Here is a 16,366-nt window from a genome sequence, read left to right as displayed (position 1 = left end):
AAGTAGACATTATATAATGTAGTGAGTAATAGAAAATACATAAAGAACTTGAAGGCTAGGAGCCAATTTAGATTTAATCAGTAAATGTATGTATGAATATGGTATTTAAGTTAAAATGTGTGACATGCTATCTGATGATTATTCTTGTAATTGCAGCCAAGAGGCAACAGAAAACATGGTGCTTCATTTATCATCACTAGAGCAATTGCAGGTAAATATGACTTGTTCTTACATTCATGACTTCTAAGACTATATGGATTACTTGTAAATTTTACAATTGCTGCCCTTTAGAATGCCTGATGTAATAGAAATAGAGTGCAGGATGTGTTTTCTGATTGTGAACATGGCTGTGTTTTTTATGACATTTTTATGTCAATTTTGTGAGCATTCTTGTCTCCTTTAGTTTATTGGGACAAACTAATAAACCATACATCTTAGAAATTAACAAGCTCTGTGTTTTGCAAACTGTAGTTGAGCCTTTTTTTTTTTTTCCCCTCTCTTAGCATCTCTTGCACTAGGCTGTTTGCTAGTTAATTCTGTAAGAAAATTCTACATTCTGATGATATTACGTTGCATAAACCAAGTGTTAAAATGGCAGTGACTGAACTGTATTTTCATCCAGTAGGAATTTCTCTTAGAATTTCAAAAAATGTGCAGTAGTTTGATTTGGTTTTTAGTCTGTTTTTGATTTGCTGTTTGCATTTATTCTAACATAAGAATTCTTTGGCCAAGTATAAAGGATTTTTCACTCAATACCTTTTTCTTTAATGAGAACTTGAAATTCCCCATGCAGTAAGCTGGAGGATTAAAGATGTAATTTTTACATGTTTCCATTGTAGGTCCTGCATTGCTTTTGCTTCGGTACATCTGGTACAGGTAGGTTTTATAAGAATACTGCTTGATTTTCCTATGTGGTAATGCTTTTATAGCTTTTTGATTTGATGGAAGGTAATTCTTAATGGGAGTAAAACTGAACACTTGTGTAGAATATTGGCCAAGCAAAATGCTAGCCTCTTTTCATAAATTGAGTTGTAGCTGCTTGAGTTGCATCTGAAGCCTAAATAGAAAAAGACTGGTATGTACTAGTTTAACTTTGTGCGTTTATCAGAAGCTGAAGTAACCTTGCAGTTGGAACAGGTTCCTCCAAATAAGCATTTGTCCTCTCTACTCCCAGCTGAGATACTGCAAGGGAAGCTGTTGGGGTTTTTTTTATAGGTGTCAGTGACAGATATAGTGGCACGACAGGATTTGCTTCCTTTGGAGTAATAATTTTGATTTTTTTTTTTTCTTTGACAACTCACACAAAAAGCTCGATAACTTCTTGGGCAGCACTCATGCCATTTATAAATTTAAGTTTTGATTCAAAAAGTTGGGTTAAATGGTCCCAGAAATATACTGGGGTAAGTACAGTGTTCCTGGAAAATTTCAGCTCTGTGGTTATACCGCTTAGGGGGTTTGAAGATATCAGTTTCCCCTTTTAAAGGATAATCTGTTGGTTTTGAGTTACTATGGAGGGGACATTAATGTGACTTCATGTGAAAAAGTACTGTACTTGAATTTGGCAGGGAATTCTGTTTTCCCTTTTGCTGGTGTTCTACTTTATTTTTGTGCACCTCCCATATTTTTGTACTCCCCCCCATCCTTTTCTCGTGAGGGTCTGATGTTTATGGGCACCATACTGTCGTGTAAGACTAGTTGTAAGGATTCAGTTGTAGACAGATTTCACTTACTTTTCTTCCCTCCCTCCAGTAGTCATATTTAAAAGTTAATTTCAAGCTTTTATAATTTATTATAGTTGCTGTTTTTCATATATTTGATAAGTTTTGGAGGGAGCTTGGGAGGCCTCTAGTTCAAAGTCCCACTGACAGCAGAACACTGAATTCCGATTGATTCCTGTCCAGCTAGGTCTTGGAAAGATTAAAGATGGAGAGCCCAGAGTATCTGGTCAGCCTGTTCAAGTGCCTGACTGTCTTCATGGTGAAAAAACCTCTTTTTAATGTCACTGTGGAACCTCCTTGGTTTTGGAATTACGGAGACAATTAGGTTGGAAAGGACCTTTACAGTCATAGAATCCAGCTGTCACCCCAGCACTTCCAAGTCTTCCAAAGAGTTGATCATAGTTTCCTGCGTTCCTGCCATGCACCTCCATTGCTCCCGTCTTCCTGGTAATCTCCTAGGTATCAATCAGAATGTGGCTGTTTCATCATCCTGAAGCCTTCTCTTCAGGATGAACAAGTGCAATTCCACAGCATCTGATTCAGTGTAGGGCAAGTACTCCAGTCCCCGATCATCTCGGTGTCCCTCCTGTTTACTGGTCTTCTTCTTTTAATGGGTGTACCAAAACTGGCTGGTGACCAGAGTATAAAGAGTGATAAATAAATGATCAGTTCCCTTATTATGCAGTGTTGTTCTGTTAGTAAAAATGAGGCTGTTGTTAGCCTTTGTCGTTGGCAGGGTGCAGTGTTGATTCATGCTCAGTTGCAAACCCTCTGAGGTAATTGATCATTGCCTTGAAGCTGAGTTGTCTGGCGTGTATATCTCAGGTACTGCATTTGTTCACTGTGTGTTCTCATTTAGCCTAATGCTTTTGGTATTTCAGCCCTGCAAAGTTTTCTCTCCCCGCTGGACTGGTGCGTCTGGTTAGTAAGCAGATCAGCTGGCACCTCGTACTTGCAAGGTAACCAGCTCCCATGTTTTGCCATTTCTGACACAAGTGAATGTATTAATGCTTGCTCTGCTCCCCCCACCATCCCCCCTGACAGCCATGCTGAGTTGATATTGTGCCAAAGGTGCGTTGTTCTTGCTGGCCAAGAGAACTCCTGGAGGCTCTCACAGTGTGCAAACCTAGGGGCTCCTACCTGCTGCCCTTCAGTTAGTGCACCTCTTACTCAGGGCTGAATGCCTGTCTAGCTTTTGAGGCAAGGCGGCTTGCAGTGCAGTCAATTTCAAATTCAAGTCCTGAAATTGGATAATTAAAGACTTATAACTTGGCAGGATATGAAATTTTTAAATAAACAATTTATATTTGTTGAAATTGAATGCATACCCTCAAGACTTACCTGCTGTTGCATACACAGAGAAGTGAGTTCCAAGGCTAGCACCAACGATTCTGTGGGAATTTTTGCAACATCAGTGAAATCACTGCCTTTTTTAAAAGTAAGCACAGAAAAATGGCTGTGACATATTACATGAAGGTAGTAGGGAAGGTTTTAGTTTATTTTGTATGCAACAACACGTAAGTTCCTGAATTACGATAGTTCTTTTTACCAGATGAAGCAATATATAGTTTTGTACATTGTTGTGAAATTATCCATCTCTGACCTCCTATGCAGTGTGATTTTAGACGTCTGTTTTCTTAGTGCTGCTGGAAAAGTGGCAGATAGATTTCTGTGAAAAGAAAGGAATATTATAGCATGGGTATTTTATTTTTAATAAAAATTGATTTTTCCCATTTTAATTTTTATTTTAAATTTATGAATGAGGCAATTTATATCTAACCATGGAGAAAAGCACCTGGGACTCTGATGCACATTCTGTAAGGAGTGGACTTCAAATGAACTTTCACATCTGTTTTTTTCTTTCAGCAATGGTAAATTGTTGGCAGTTGTTCAAGACCAATGTGTAGAAATCAGGTAACTTAGCATTATCTATTACTTCAGCTGTGGAGTTCTGAGGTAGTGTTTCTGGTCATTTGCTAGCAATGCTTTTAAAGATTTTGTTGTTGCTGTGCAGTGTTCATATCGTGAAATTTACCCATGGAATGGTCTTAAAAGCAGAAACATTCTGTTTCTTTTTAGTTCTCAGCCATCCCCCATTTAAAAAAAATCCCAAAACCTAATATAAACTGTCCTTGACCCCCCCCAATTATAAAATAGATGTGTTTATATAAGTATATATCTGTATCTCTCTCTCTCTGTTTTCAAGATGCAAAAGAAAAACAATCAAGATCCTCAAAAATATTCAGCACGAATCATGGTCTTTGTAACCTCTGCCTTTCTGCCCCCTCTAGAAATTCTCCCCTAATAAATGGGACAAGGAGCTAGTATCTAGTGTTCTTCTCTGTGGAGTAGCTAGCATATATAATACTTCACCTTATTTTACAAGTGGTGTGGGTTGCTGTTGAGACTGATGCTTTCCCTTTTCTTGTGCTCTCTTAACAACAAGCTCTCCTTTGCCAGTTCAAGAGCACATTTAGCTGTAGAACAGATCTTGATTGAGTGTGTTTACTTGCTTCACAAAAATCCATTTGCTAGAAGGTCAGACCTTCCATTTATATGTAAAAGAAGCAAGCGTATGAAAATTGTTCAATCAAAAGTGGTGTGAGCACCATAAACGTCAGTTTAAAGACTATAAAATAAATCTTGTGTTTCAACTGTATTAATGTAACTATATTCTTGCATTGTTTCTAAAATTGTAACCTAACTGACTAGGTTTTTTTTTCCTAAAGTTATATGAAGCACTGAAATGATGCTGTCCTATTTTGTACAGCATTACAAATAAATGAGGGATGTTGGTACTTATGCAGTTGGAGGAGAGTCTCTAAAATACTGTTGTTAGTTACTGTAGCTGCCTAAGAGTGAAAGTTACTCTCTGCTTTTTTTGAACAAGTATTTAGAATCTTTTTGTTGTACACTTTGAATATATTTCTAGTTCTGTTACAGAAAATTGAGTAGTGGGGTTTTTTCATATCTAAATTCATGGGAGTCTCTTTTCTGCAGGTCTGCAAAAGATGACTTTGTATCCATAGTTGGAAAATGTCAAGGTATGGCAACTTCATCATTACTTAGTGTCATCATTGTTATTCATATATTGCTAAATGATGGTGTTGGTTTACTTTAATGATAGTGATATAACTTAAAATCATTGGAAAGAATCTCTTAATAGTTTTTGCTTTGTGACTAGCTCTGTTACCCTCCCTCTGCCACTTCTTTCTATGATGATTAATATATGAAACCTGAATCTGAAACGAAATGACAATTAGAGTTAATGGCTCTGGGAGACATACGTCGTTTTTCTTTTTTTACCCTCCTCTGAGGTTAGCTTATGATGCTGGTAGGCCCACTGCATTTTTTTGATGCAATTGACTTTTTGTTCTGTTTAAGGGATTATATTTATTTTTTCCTTTTACTAATAATTTTATTTGTTTTTCATAGTGCCAAAGGATCCTAACCCTCAGTGGAGGAGGGTGGCATGGAGTCATGATTGTACATTACTTGCTTATGCTGAAAGCAGTGGAACAGTCAGAGTGTTTGACCTGATGGGTAGTGAACTTTTGGTCATTTCACCGGTATGTGCTCTCTTGGGTTAAATACAAATATAGTAGCACTTTTTTTAAGGATTGTGGATATTTCCACTCCTTGACCTTTTTCAAATCATGGCTTAGTTTGCTATAGATGCTTACGCTATGAATACCACACAGTTATCAGACCAGAAAAAGTTCCCCTATAATACATCCGTCATATGAATAACGAAAATCCCGTGTAGCCCTTACAACAGCACCAAAGTGTATGTTTTACACCTGTCTTGGAATTGTAGATCTGTAGGTGGATCAGACACTGAAAATATGGAATATGAAATCTGCACTTTGTATGCAGAGTCAAATTGTAAATTGAGAAATATTGCTGCCAGAGTACTTTCCTTGGTACAGTATTAGATAATTGCTGTTGACAGGCCCAACACAATATATTTTTGATTTTGTATTTTCAAAGGGTGTATTGAACTGATTTGTGAAGGTGGCTCAAGTGTATTTCCTCAGTATATTGTCTTTGCAGACGTTATGGTAATAAGATTTCTTTAAAATCAAGATAAAAGAAAATGTATTTTGTTTGTAATACAAACTATGAAGCTTTATTTTTTTTTTTTTTAATACAATATAGTTAATTTAAGTTTCTAGTTGTTTCAGTAACAATGACACTTTTTTAAAATCCCCTTTCTCTCCCAATGTCTGCCTTCATTTTTGGGTAAAGACAGCAAGTTTTCCAGGCGATCTGAGTTATGCTATTGCTGGATTGATCTTTCTAGAATACAAAGCAAGTGCCCAGTGGTCAGCTGAACTCCTTGTTATTAATTATCGTGGAGAACTGAGAAGTTACCTTGTAAGGTAAGCATGAATTTTGACTTGCTTTGAGAAGGCACAGTGAACTTCAAAGGAATTATTTCTGCTCTTTAAAGAAAATAAATCTAAACTAATGCATGTATTTTTTTTTTCCTGGCATACTTAGTGTTGGAACAAATCAAAGCTTTCAGGAAAGTCATAGCTTCAGCTTTAGCAGCCACTACGCCCATGGGATAACAACTGTCATTTATCATCCTGGTCACAGGTAAGCACTCTGTTTGCTACCTGACGTTGGTATATAAATGATGATCAAAAAGTGGCAAAATAAGCATTGAAGCATATTGGGTAGGGAAGGGGAGAAAAATCTATTCTAAAATTGCTATTTAGTGCATCAGTAATAACAATGTCTCTTTCCAGTACAAAAGACAAACTATGAGGTTCGTCTCACTTGACTTTAATTATTTTATTAGTGAAGTTACGTCCTTTTCTGTTTGTGTACTTTGAGTAAGCACCATGCATTGTTTTAAAATGTCAGCAATAGCTTTGTAAAGAGGTTTCTGAATATGATGGGTAAAGGCTGAAGTATAAGTTTAGTTGTGGTTTTTTTGTTGTTTTTCTTTTTTTTCTCTCTATCTGGAGTTGGCTGCTCTGTTTGTTGGCCAGCCCATTTTCCCTAGTGTTCTGACTGGAACTGCCAGGCTTTGATATTTGGAGTTGTCTTGTGATGTGTTTTCTCTATTAGTAACCTGTTGGGTACAGAAACTGAACTTGAAATGAAGACTGACTGCCTGCTTGCTCCTGAACCCAACGTAGTTGAAATAGGTCCTGGTTAGTCTGTTACTTATGCCAAAAATGTGTCTACTTTTTTGATATTGATTTGTTATGTAGCAAGATAAACTCAGCAGATTCTGTTAGATCTGCTACGATTGAATCTTTCAGTGCAGTGTTACAGCACTGTATTGTTTTAAATGAAAATTAGGCTTTGCTATCTAATACCAGAAGAAACTCACTGTTGAAAGAACTTGTTCTCATTCTTCAGTGTTTAAGTGAGCTTATCTATCTATCTTAGGAAAAAAATGTTATTAATTAGATGTAATGTTCTTCTAGCTTATTATTTTGAGAGATTAATTTTGTGTATGGCTTTTTCTTTCCACCTAATTAATATTTAGTGATTTCACATAATTAATATACTAAATTTACAGTTCTGAGGTAATAGTTGTGGGTTATGGAGCTTTGGTTAGCACTACATGACCAGACAACAGAACCAACCCATTGTTTCCTTTGATAGACCAGGGTTAGTGGTTGCAGTGTTTCCTGCTATGTGCAGCCAGTTGAGTGGCTTTGTAAAGTTGAAAGAAACTTAGAAAAATTAGCACGTGAAAGAATGCAAAATTGGATGGAATGGATGGAAAACAAAAGAACCTGTGTTTCGCCTCTGATGGAGGCAAGTCTTTTCTGGTTTGAATTTAGTCTGTTGTAGAAAGCTTTAAATTTGACGTTGGAGAATTCTAAATTAGCGAGTAGAATTTCTTGCTGAAATTTTCTTGTTATCCCAAAAAATATAGAAGGGCTTGAACGCAACTGCTTCAAAGTTGTGCATTAAAGAAAATTGTTGATGTACCTTGAACTTTTAACTGTCAGTAATGTAAACTTTGATCACATAACACAAGTTCGACTTTGTCACTTTGTGCTTTCTTGCATTTCATTTAATATCAGATGATGAAATTATACTGATCTCTCTTCGCTGCTTGTAAGGTTTGACTTAATGCATTATTGTATTACTGTGTATTTGCTCATGAGCCATTATAAGTGCAATGAAACAGCAGTTAAGAACTAAATTCACTTAAATTTTTCAACTAGGTGTATGATAATTGCAAAGAGAATATGTCAACAAGGAATATTTCTGAATCTGTAGGAAAACTTGAAAAAGGGAAAAAATCCAATAGTGACTTTTATTGTTTTAGAAAAGTTTTTTATACCCTAATTTAGATGCCGAATATTGGTGCTCTCACATGATTCACCCCTTAGGACGGAATTTGTGGTGCATTTTAGTTGGCAAAACTTAAATGTCTGCTTCAGTGTGAGCTCTTTGTAAACTCAAATCCAAGGTTCGACAGCTGCTTTTGTTTTGGTATTTTAATCTGGAGCTGAATGTCTTATTTCTGGGTTATCTGCAATTGCTGCAGAAAATGTTTGGTAATAATACCTAGTTTGCAATGAAGGGCTTGTGATGAAGGAGTTTTAAAGGGTTTCAGATTTAATTTTTTTTTGTACCAAAATTCTTAAGTAAAGAAGGGCATATCAAGTTTTTCTTGGATGCTTCAACTGAGCTTGCTCTTGAGACCGATGTTGCACTGATTACCTTCAGCCCATCTTTGTACAAACCTGTGGAGTGGAGAACAACTGAGGTGCTGCAAGAGCAGCCAGTTTTTGAGACTGGAGGAACTCTTGGAGATCATCAATCCATTTCCCTTCACCTCAGGGTCAGCTCGAGCAGGTTGCTTGGAGCCATGTCCCTGCAGTCCAGGACCTGCACATCTGTGTCCTCCCTCAGGAGCATGGTCTGTGTCAAGGCCTCTAAGGTGCTGGAGTGCTGCTCCAGAGGGTGCTGGAGACTGAGCCTGGCAGCACATCACTGTGATTGTTTACAACAGGGACAGGTTCTGCCTATCATTTTCTGCAAAATGCTTCACTCTAGGCCTGGCATTTACGTAGGTCTTTTTCTGGGACTTGTTGAAAATGTTCCTGGCCCCTGTTAATCAGGTGTCCATCTGGAAGAAAAGCTCAAAGCACCCTTTGATTAGGAATAGCTGGCAGATCCTGCTCAAAGCTTCTAAAGCATACTGGCTCTTCCTGGCAATGGCAGGCATTGTGGAGTTCCTCAAAGGCTTCCCAAGAATCTTTTGGTGGTCTCTGGAGTTCTCAGATGCTCCCAGAAGTATGTAGATCATTAAGGATCTAGAAATGAAGCCTGGGAACAGCTGCACAAACTGCTGCATGCTGGCTGTGCTCTATGTAGAACACTTTTGCAAGAAAAAAAAATTAGGCTTCCTCGTGTTCATGTCTCCTGTTGCAGTTTTTGGTGAAAATTACTTCTGTTTTACTGCCTTAGGCCATTCTTTACACTGCAGAATAGCCAAAACTCTTAGGAACTTTAAGCACCACTCTCAGGAGATATCGTACCACTTTCTACAACTACCTGAATGGGGGTTCTAGCCAGGTGGGGTTAACCTCCTGTCCCAAGGAGCCAGGAAGATAGAGAAGATGAGGCTTAAGCTGTGCCAAGGGAGTTTCAGGTTTGCCATCAGGAGGAATTTCTTCACATTAAGGGTGATTAGGTATTGGAATGGACTGCCCAGGGAAGTGGTGGAGTCATCATCCCTTGAGCTGGTCTAGTTGACATGGTGGTGCATCACTTGTCTCTATTGGAGCTGCTGGCTTCAATTTGCCCAGCCTACCTCGAGACTGTGACCAGACAGGAAAGCTCCCCTGGTCCTAGAAACCAGGGGAGCGGTGAAGGGGCTTTTTCCCCTTATCACGGGAGAGACCGTGTCTATAGCAGAGGAAAGGAGTTAGACTTGGTCCGAGGGCAAAGTCCAAGGTCTTTATTCTGTCCACATCTGAATAAATGGAAATCTGATGCTTTAACAGAATAATCAGAACTTGTCATGTGCTTAAGCAGTAATTTTTTATCATTTTTGAGGGTAAGGGGGAAACTCAAACTTGTGGCCAGACTTACTTCATTTTAGATGTTGGGAACTATGACTTACCTGGAAATCTAGAGATGAGAATGAATATGCTACAGGTACGCATGCTGCAAATAACAGATGTGACTTGAACAATATTGAAGTGTTTTCAGATTTCAGGGTATTTATTCACAGACAAAGTTTATTGTGGATGTTAAGTGTCTTGGTATATTTAGCCTTTTTTTATTTTAAGCAAACTGCTATAGATGTAGGAAAACTAAAAAAAAATACGTGGCGGTATATGAAATCATAATATTTCTTTATGTATTTTACAGACTTCTCCTTGTAGGAGGCTGTGAAACAGATGAAGATGGAGTATCTAAAGCAGCTGGTTGTGGGATATCTGCTTGGAGAATTCTGTCAGGCTCACCCCATTACAAACAGGTTACTAGTTATGAAGATGATGTTAGAACAGTAAGTATATGTCCTCATTTTACTGGATGAATATTGTCATTGGAAGCTGAATAAGTATCTCTTTATGAAAAATGAATTTAATGTCATGTTTTGCTATTTTCTAAGCTATGATGTGTATGTCTAAACAGTTTTCCTTTTCCCCACAGCATCTGCTTTTGCTTTTTTTTCTGTTTTTGCTTTTTCTATAGTAGGATTTGAACTTTTAAGTTCTTAATTATCACTTGTGATTTTAAAACCACAAAACAAGAAGAAAGCTACAATATTTTTTGCTCTTAGTTGTACATTGAGAATATGTTACCTGTCTTTGTTGGAAAAAAATTACAGTTTGTTCTTCTATTACTTCAGAAGAAAAGGCAGCACACCTGAAATAAATGTTTCAGTTTAATTCTGGCTCTTGATTTATTTCGCTTCTAGTAGACGTAAATTTTTGATTTGGTAATGATTTGGTTATGCTGAAATCCATTTAAAATAGAAATTCCAGTGTTTACTTTTACGTAGGTATTGCTTAGTATTACAAGTGAGTTCTTAATTTAATTGCAAATGAGTAATGCTTTTCTGTGACATTTTATAAATCTACTGAAGTGGCCAGAATTACACAAACTGGATTTTATTATGCTTGCATTATTTTAAAATAAGCAGTCTTATGGAAGTTCGAAAAATAGTAACATCGTAGAATATACTGAGTAGGAAGAGACCCATAAAGATCATTGAGTCCAACTGCTGACTCTGCGCAGGACACCCTGAGTCACATCATGTTCCTTAGAGCATTGTCCAAATGCTCCTTGAGCTCTTTCAGGCTGGTGCTGTGACCACTTCCCTGGGGAGCCTGGTCCAGCGCCCAACCACCCTCTGGGGGAAGAACCTTTTCCTGATATCCAAACTAAACCTCCCCTTACACAACTTCAGGCCTGTCCCTGGTCACCACAGGGCAGAGATCGGTGTCTGCCTTTCCTCTTCCCTTCCCAAGGAAGGAAACTGTTATAACTGTCCCAAGTTGGAACTGCAGTGAGGTCTCCCCTCAGTCTCCTCCAGGCTGAAGGGACCGAGTGATGTCAGCCACCCCTCATACAGCTTCTCCTCAAGGCCCTTCACCATCCTTGTGGCCTTCTTTGGACGTGCTAATCTAATCTCAATCTCATATATTGTAGCACTGCTGTCTCATTGAGCTCGCTGTCGACCAGCACCCCTAGGTCCCTTTCCCCAGCGCTGCTCTCCAGCCTCTCATTGCCCAGTCTGTGCACGCAGCCAGGGTTGCCCCAGATACACGATCTGGCACTTGGCCTTGTTAAACTTCATATGGTTGTTGATTGCCTATGTCTCTAATTTGTCAAGGTCTTTCTGCAGAGCTCTAAAGAATCTGGCAGAGTTATTTTAGTATTTTAAATATGACTTAATTTTTGGTGCATAAAACAGTGTATGAGATTGTTTTTCATTGTATAATTTGATTCTGTTCTTACAGGCACAGAGAAGAGGATTATTAAGGATTATGAATTTAAGATTTTACAGCAGGCGAGGAACAGAACAGGTATTAAGATCTAGGTCTACCTCAGAAATGTATTTTATTAGCATAATTGTCCATTAATGGTTACCTAAGAGACTGACTGAAAGTAGGTTTTAATTTATGCAACTTAGGAATTAACATTTTATTATATTAATCAAAAAGCTTTTAGCATTAAATGGAGTAGCTTGCCACTTATTTGGCTTTCTTAAAAATCCAGTTAGTTCATTTGCTGAAGCTTGAATTGCTTGAACAGGTCTAGAGATGTAGAGTTCAATATTAAATGTAAACCCTTATTAGAAAAAAAAAAGGTATAAGAAGCCACCTAATTATTTGTTAATGAATGTGACAATCAGACTGTGTTAGGTGTGTTATATATTCTACAAGAAGAAAGTAGACTGTGATGTTTCTCAAATATATGCGCAAGAGTTAAAGAATAAGAACAAAACTCAGCCTTCTGCGCTACACCTATCCTACTAGAAAACAGCAAAAAATCCTCAGCCCACAATTTCCACACCATGTGGGGAAGAAAAAAATGGGTGGATTCAAACTAATCATTCATGGCTTAAATAGGGCAGACCCAAGGACTTTATTTTTGCTGTCTGAGATACTATGGAAACATTTTCCTAAGTAGTTTCAAAAGTTTATTACGGGTCAGGCTTCTACTCCCAGGATGGATGTAAACCTAATGAAACTGCTTATCAGAATTGACTTATTCTTAACAAACTCTGGGTATGGACCTTGTGTTCTCCTCTGCCCTGAATGAGTGTTAAATCTTGAATGTCATGCTGCGGTGTAGGTGTGTGTTTTCTGTATTTCTAAGGTGTTGTACACAGTGCTCATGGCTTTCTTTGTGCCTTAGGAACTTCCCATGCAGTACTGCACTTTTCTTATCTCTTGTCTACTCCTCATGTGTAGCCTTGGTTTGATTCCTTTTTCTGTCGCCATTTCCCTTCTTGTAGAAAAATTTACTATCCCTTCTTTTGCTTTACAAGGAAAGAGCAGTGAAGAATCTGTCTACCACCTTCACTCTGTGTCCTCCTGAAAGAAAAAATGGCTGATCTGAGTTGGAAATTATCTTAATAGATTTTTGGATGGTTTACGTGACTGGTTAAAAGAACTTGCCTGCTTGATTGGAAAGGGAAAACAAATCTTTCTGAATCTTTCTCAAGGGTGGAAAAGGGAGAGATTTTATTTCCTTCACTGAAAATGCTAAAGCTGACTTAAGCTTTTTTTTTTGCTGAAAAGCTCATGCTGCAGGTAGCTGTATTAAACTTCAACTTCATTGTACTTGCCAGTACTAAATTAATGAAGAAATGTGAAAGCTTATTCATTCTTGAATGTTTTGATCCAATTTTAGAGATTATTGCTTAAATATGTAAGGTATAGTTTTTATTCCTAGTGTGAAATTAACACCAGGGTTAAAATGGGACAGACACAGCGGCTAGAGGACTTGTGTATTAGAACTGGCTACACTGGGATTTGATTCTTAATGTTGTTAAATGACACTTAAAAAATGTGAAGTGCCAGCCTGCTGAGTTTCTCAGCATCTTGTTTTGCGGTTCCCTTAAGCTGATGAGGTGTTTATGGAGGCAGCATTGTCTGCTTTGGCAAAGGACTGATTAATTTTTATAGATAAGAGGGCTTGGGTGATAAATTTGAGTGTGTTAATGGCCACCTGATAACTAAATCTCACAGCCAGAGAATTATTACTGACTGCTGAGTAAACATTTACCTCCTTTCAAGATCTGTGATGTATACCACTGATCAGTTATCTGAATGGGTTATATATTTTAGCTCTGTGTTTCTAGGTCCTTTAACAATCTTTTGTTCTTTGTCCTTTGTGCATGCAAATTGACTTGAAAGAGAGAATTGCCATTAGAAGGCATGTACAATTCCTGGGCAAACTACAGTTGAAAGTGCAGTACTCCAGCTGCCTAAGAATATAGTCAGAGAATATGAATATTTTCTAAAATAAATAATTCTTAATGGGTTTTAAAAGCCCCTTAATGCTCTCCTTTTCAATTAAAAGCACATTTTAGGCATGGATTTAAGGAGTGGTTTCAACAGCTGCAAATTACTGTACAACAGTAAATAGATTTCTTGATTGTTACTGCTTTTATGGCATACCTAGAACTTTAAAAAGCCTAAGAAATAAAATCAGAATAACGATTAAAAAAACCCCAAGTCCAAACAAACACACTGACTTGAAAGGAATATTTTTATCTTCAAATATTACATACCAATAATGTTTTGTAGAAAAGCCATTAAAACTTCTTAACTGATGGATGTCAACTAAACTTTCTGTGCTTCATTTATGTTGGGGTGTTTTCTGAGAGGGGAGGTGCTCGCCTAAAAATTGGTTAGCTGCAAACTTGGACAATTTTAACTATGAATCCTTATTAAAACATTTTTAAAATGAACTATCAAAATGGAATTTTATGAACAATGTAATTTTGGGGTATCTGCATCCTTTTGTCTTTCAGAGACACTTGAAGAACTGAATGGTCTTTCTGAAAATATAGAATTTTGTTGGGAGAGGGGTGAATAAATCTAAAACATTTTCAGAAATTGCCATTCTTTGCAGTGGTGCTAAATTTGACTTTAAAATTTAAGTGTATATTTAGAGTGTCTTGTGGAAATAGTGTACAGATCCAGTTGTAAATGTGCAGAATTTCGTGAATCCTTAAGAAGGTATTTTGTTAGAAGTGTGTTTTGTCTCTTAAGGTATCTAGAGCTGAAGGAGAACTTAATCCAGGAGAATTCTGTAACCTTGATGAAGTTAATTTACAAATGTTGGATTATTTTATCTGTAGAGACTTAATCTGATATTCACTATGTTTACTGCTTGGTCTTTTGTCTCTCAAGAGATTCTTGGATTCTGATTCAGTGTCCTGAAAGAAACAATGTGCTCCTCCTCCAAGATCTCTTAATGTCTATATTTCTGGTATCCCTTTTTTTTTTTTTTTCCTTTAATTTAAGAATTTGATTTGTAATAATGCCATCCAGAAATTTGCTCCCCGGGAGGAAGAGCTGTAGTAAGCTGTGGTTTGGTAATAGTCTTCCTTGGGTGGACCAAAGAGTCAGGATAGTAGAAACTGAGGCTGCTGAATGTTTTTTCTGTACAGAGAATGATCTGGAGTTTTCCCTCAAGTAGCTCTGCATTGCTGTCAGGGCGTTCTCTTAGGAATGCTGCACTTCCAGGTTTTATTTGCCATATAACAACTTGATACAGAAGTTTACATTCCTAAACATTTGTTCATGCTAAGGTAGTGTTCTTCCTTTATGCAGGTTGGTTTTACTCTTCCATGCCACAACTGATCTCTTATCCTTTTCTTTTAGAATAAGGGGTTTTTCGTTTATTTTTAATTTAAGGCGTGTTAACTTTTCAGAGTGGAAGATTGTACAATTTTTTGTTTCCCTAAAATAGGAAAAAAAATATATATATATATATGTGTTTGGAGGCATTTTTTGGGATATTCCTTGGTGTATATTTTTATAATGTTTGTACTTGCTTGGATATCATTGTTTGGCAGGATGGAGTTTTCAAGATGAATCTTTCTCCTGATGGAGCTCTTTTGGCAGCTATTCATTTCTCAGGAAAACTGACGATCTGGTCTATTCCATCTCTCAGACAACAAGGAGAATGGGACCAAACTGCTCAGGTGAGAAGAATGTACATGTTTAGAAACTTGGATTATGTATCTTACTCCTTTGGAAGTGTGTTTTTGTAGGAGGTGAGAGGAGTTTGCGTAACTGTGTGTTAGCTCCATACTGGCTTTCCAGTCGGCTCCATGTTTTCCAAGAGCCCTATACTTACTTCTGTAATAATCTTTCTATGTTATACCCATAAACTGTAAACTTGAAAAATTAAGAAAAAAACCAATTACGTTGCAATGATTTTTTCATGAGGCATTTTTGTGCCAAGTAGGTAACACTGTTAGAATTAGACTACAATGCCATTAGACTGAAGTGCCTTTATAGAAAGGAAGTAGAGGCTAACATGGGTAAATTTTTTTTTCAGTGGTTGAAACCAAATTCTCCTGGATGTCTGTGTATTCTCTTCCTCCCTCAAAATTTACCTGGTCCCAGATGATGCTGTAGAATATTTTCTTAATCAAGTTGCTATTAAGTCCAATGCTTTCTACAAGAGTTGTTTACAAAACTAAGTAGGGGAACATACATTAGGAATTGCTCAGACAGTGGCAAACTTTTATGTGACTTGTGGGAATTTAAACACTGGGAATTTAAAGCTAATTAGTTTTCAAAGAAAAAAAAAAACAACTTTATTTTAATGGGGAAATGCATTGTGAAAAGTGAAAAATCTGAAACAGTGCACACTAGTATGTGAAGTGTTTGGATTTTCCTCCCATTAATTTCTTGACTAATAGATAAAGGTTTTTCATCACTTGAAGTACTGTGTGTTATGTTCAAAACCTACAAGACATAAATGAATATCAGTTCCAAACAGGGCAAACAAATGGGATGGAAATGTAATTTCAGGCTTATTTAGAAAAGCATTTTTAAACAGCAGCCAAAACAAACAAAGAAAGGTCAAAGAAATTCTGCTCTAGTGTTGGGATAAGTGTTGCATATCTATTTATGTCTATTTTCAATACACATGTCAGACAAATTCTGCTCAACGATGCTTAT

General features: G+C 37.2%; 1 protein-coding gene across 1 annotated transcript in view; it reads left to right on the top strand.

The window, feature by feature from the left end:
* NBAS (NBAS subunit of NRZ tethering complex) overlaps positions 1-16,366 on the top strand; it is a 159,348-nt gene that overhangs the window by 3,884 nt on the left and 139,098 nt on the right. The window contains exons 2-12 of the mRNA XM_040058489.1: positions 157-211; positions 840-876; positions 2,600-2,677; positions 3,585-3,632; positions 4,719-4,762; positions 5,154-5,287; positions 5,967-6,100; positions 6,222-6,320; positions 10,077-10,215; positions 11,675-11,740; positions 15,250-15,378. Coding sequence (XP_039914423.1) covers positions 157-211; positions 840-876; positions 2,600-2,677; positions 3,585-3,632; positions 4,719-4,762; positions 5,154-5,287; positions 5,967-6,100; positions 6,222-6,320; positions 10,077-10,215; positions 11,675-11,740; positions 15,250-15,378 — 963 coding nt within the window. The remainder of the gene's footprint in view (positions 1-156; positions 212-839; positions 877-2,599; positions 2,678-3,584; positions 3,633-4,718; positions 4,763-5,153; positions 5,288-5,966; positions 6,101-6,221; positions 6,321-10,076; positions 10,216-11,674; positions 11,741-15,249; positions 15,379-16,366) is intronic.

This window comes from Hirundo rustica, chromosome 3 (assembly GCF_015227805.2).
Source record: "Hirundo rustica isolate bHirRus1 chromosome 3, bHirRus1.pri.v3, whole genome shotgun sequence".
Taxonomy (NCBI): domain Eukaryota; kingdom Metazoa; phylum Chordata; class Aves; order Passeriformes; family Hirundinidae; genus Hirundo; species Hirundo rustica.
The sequence above is the reverse complement of the archived record's forward strand: the minus strand, read 5'-3'. Positions and strand labels throughout refer to the sequence as shown.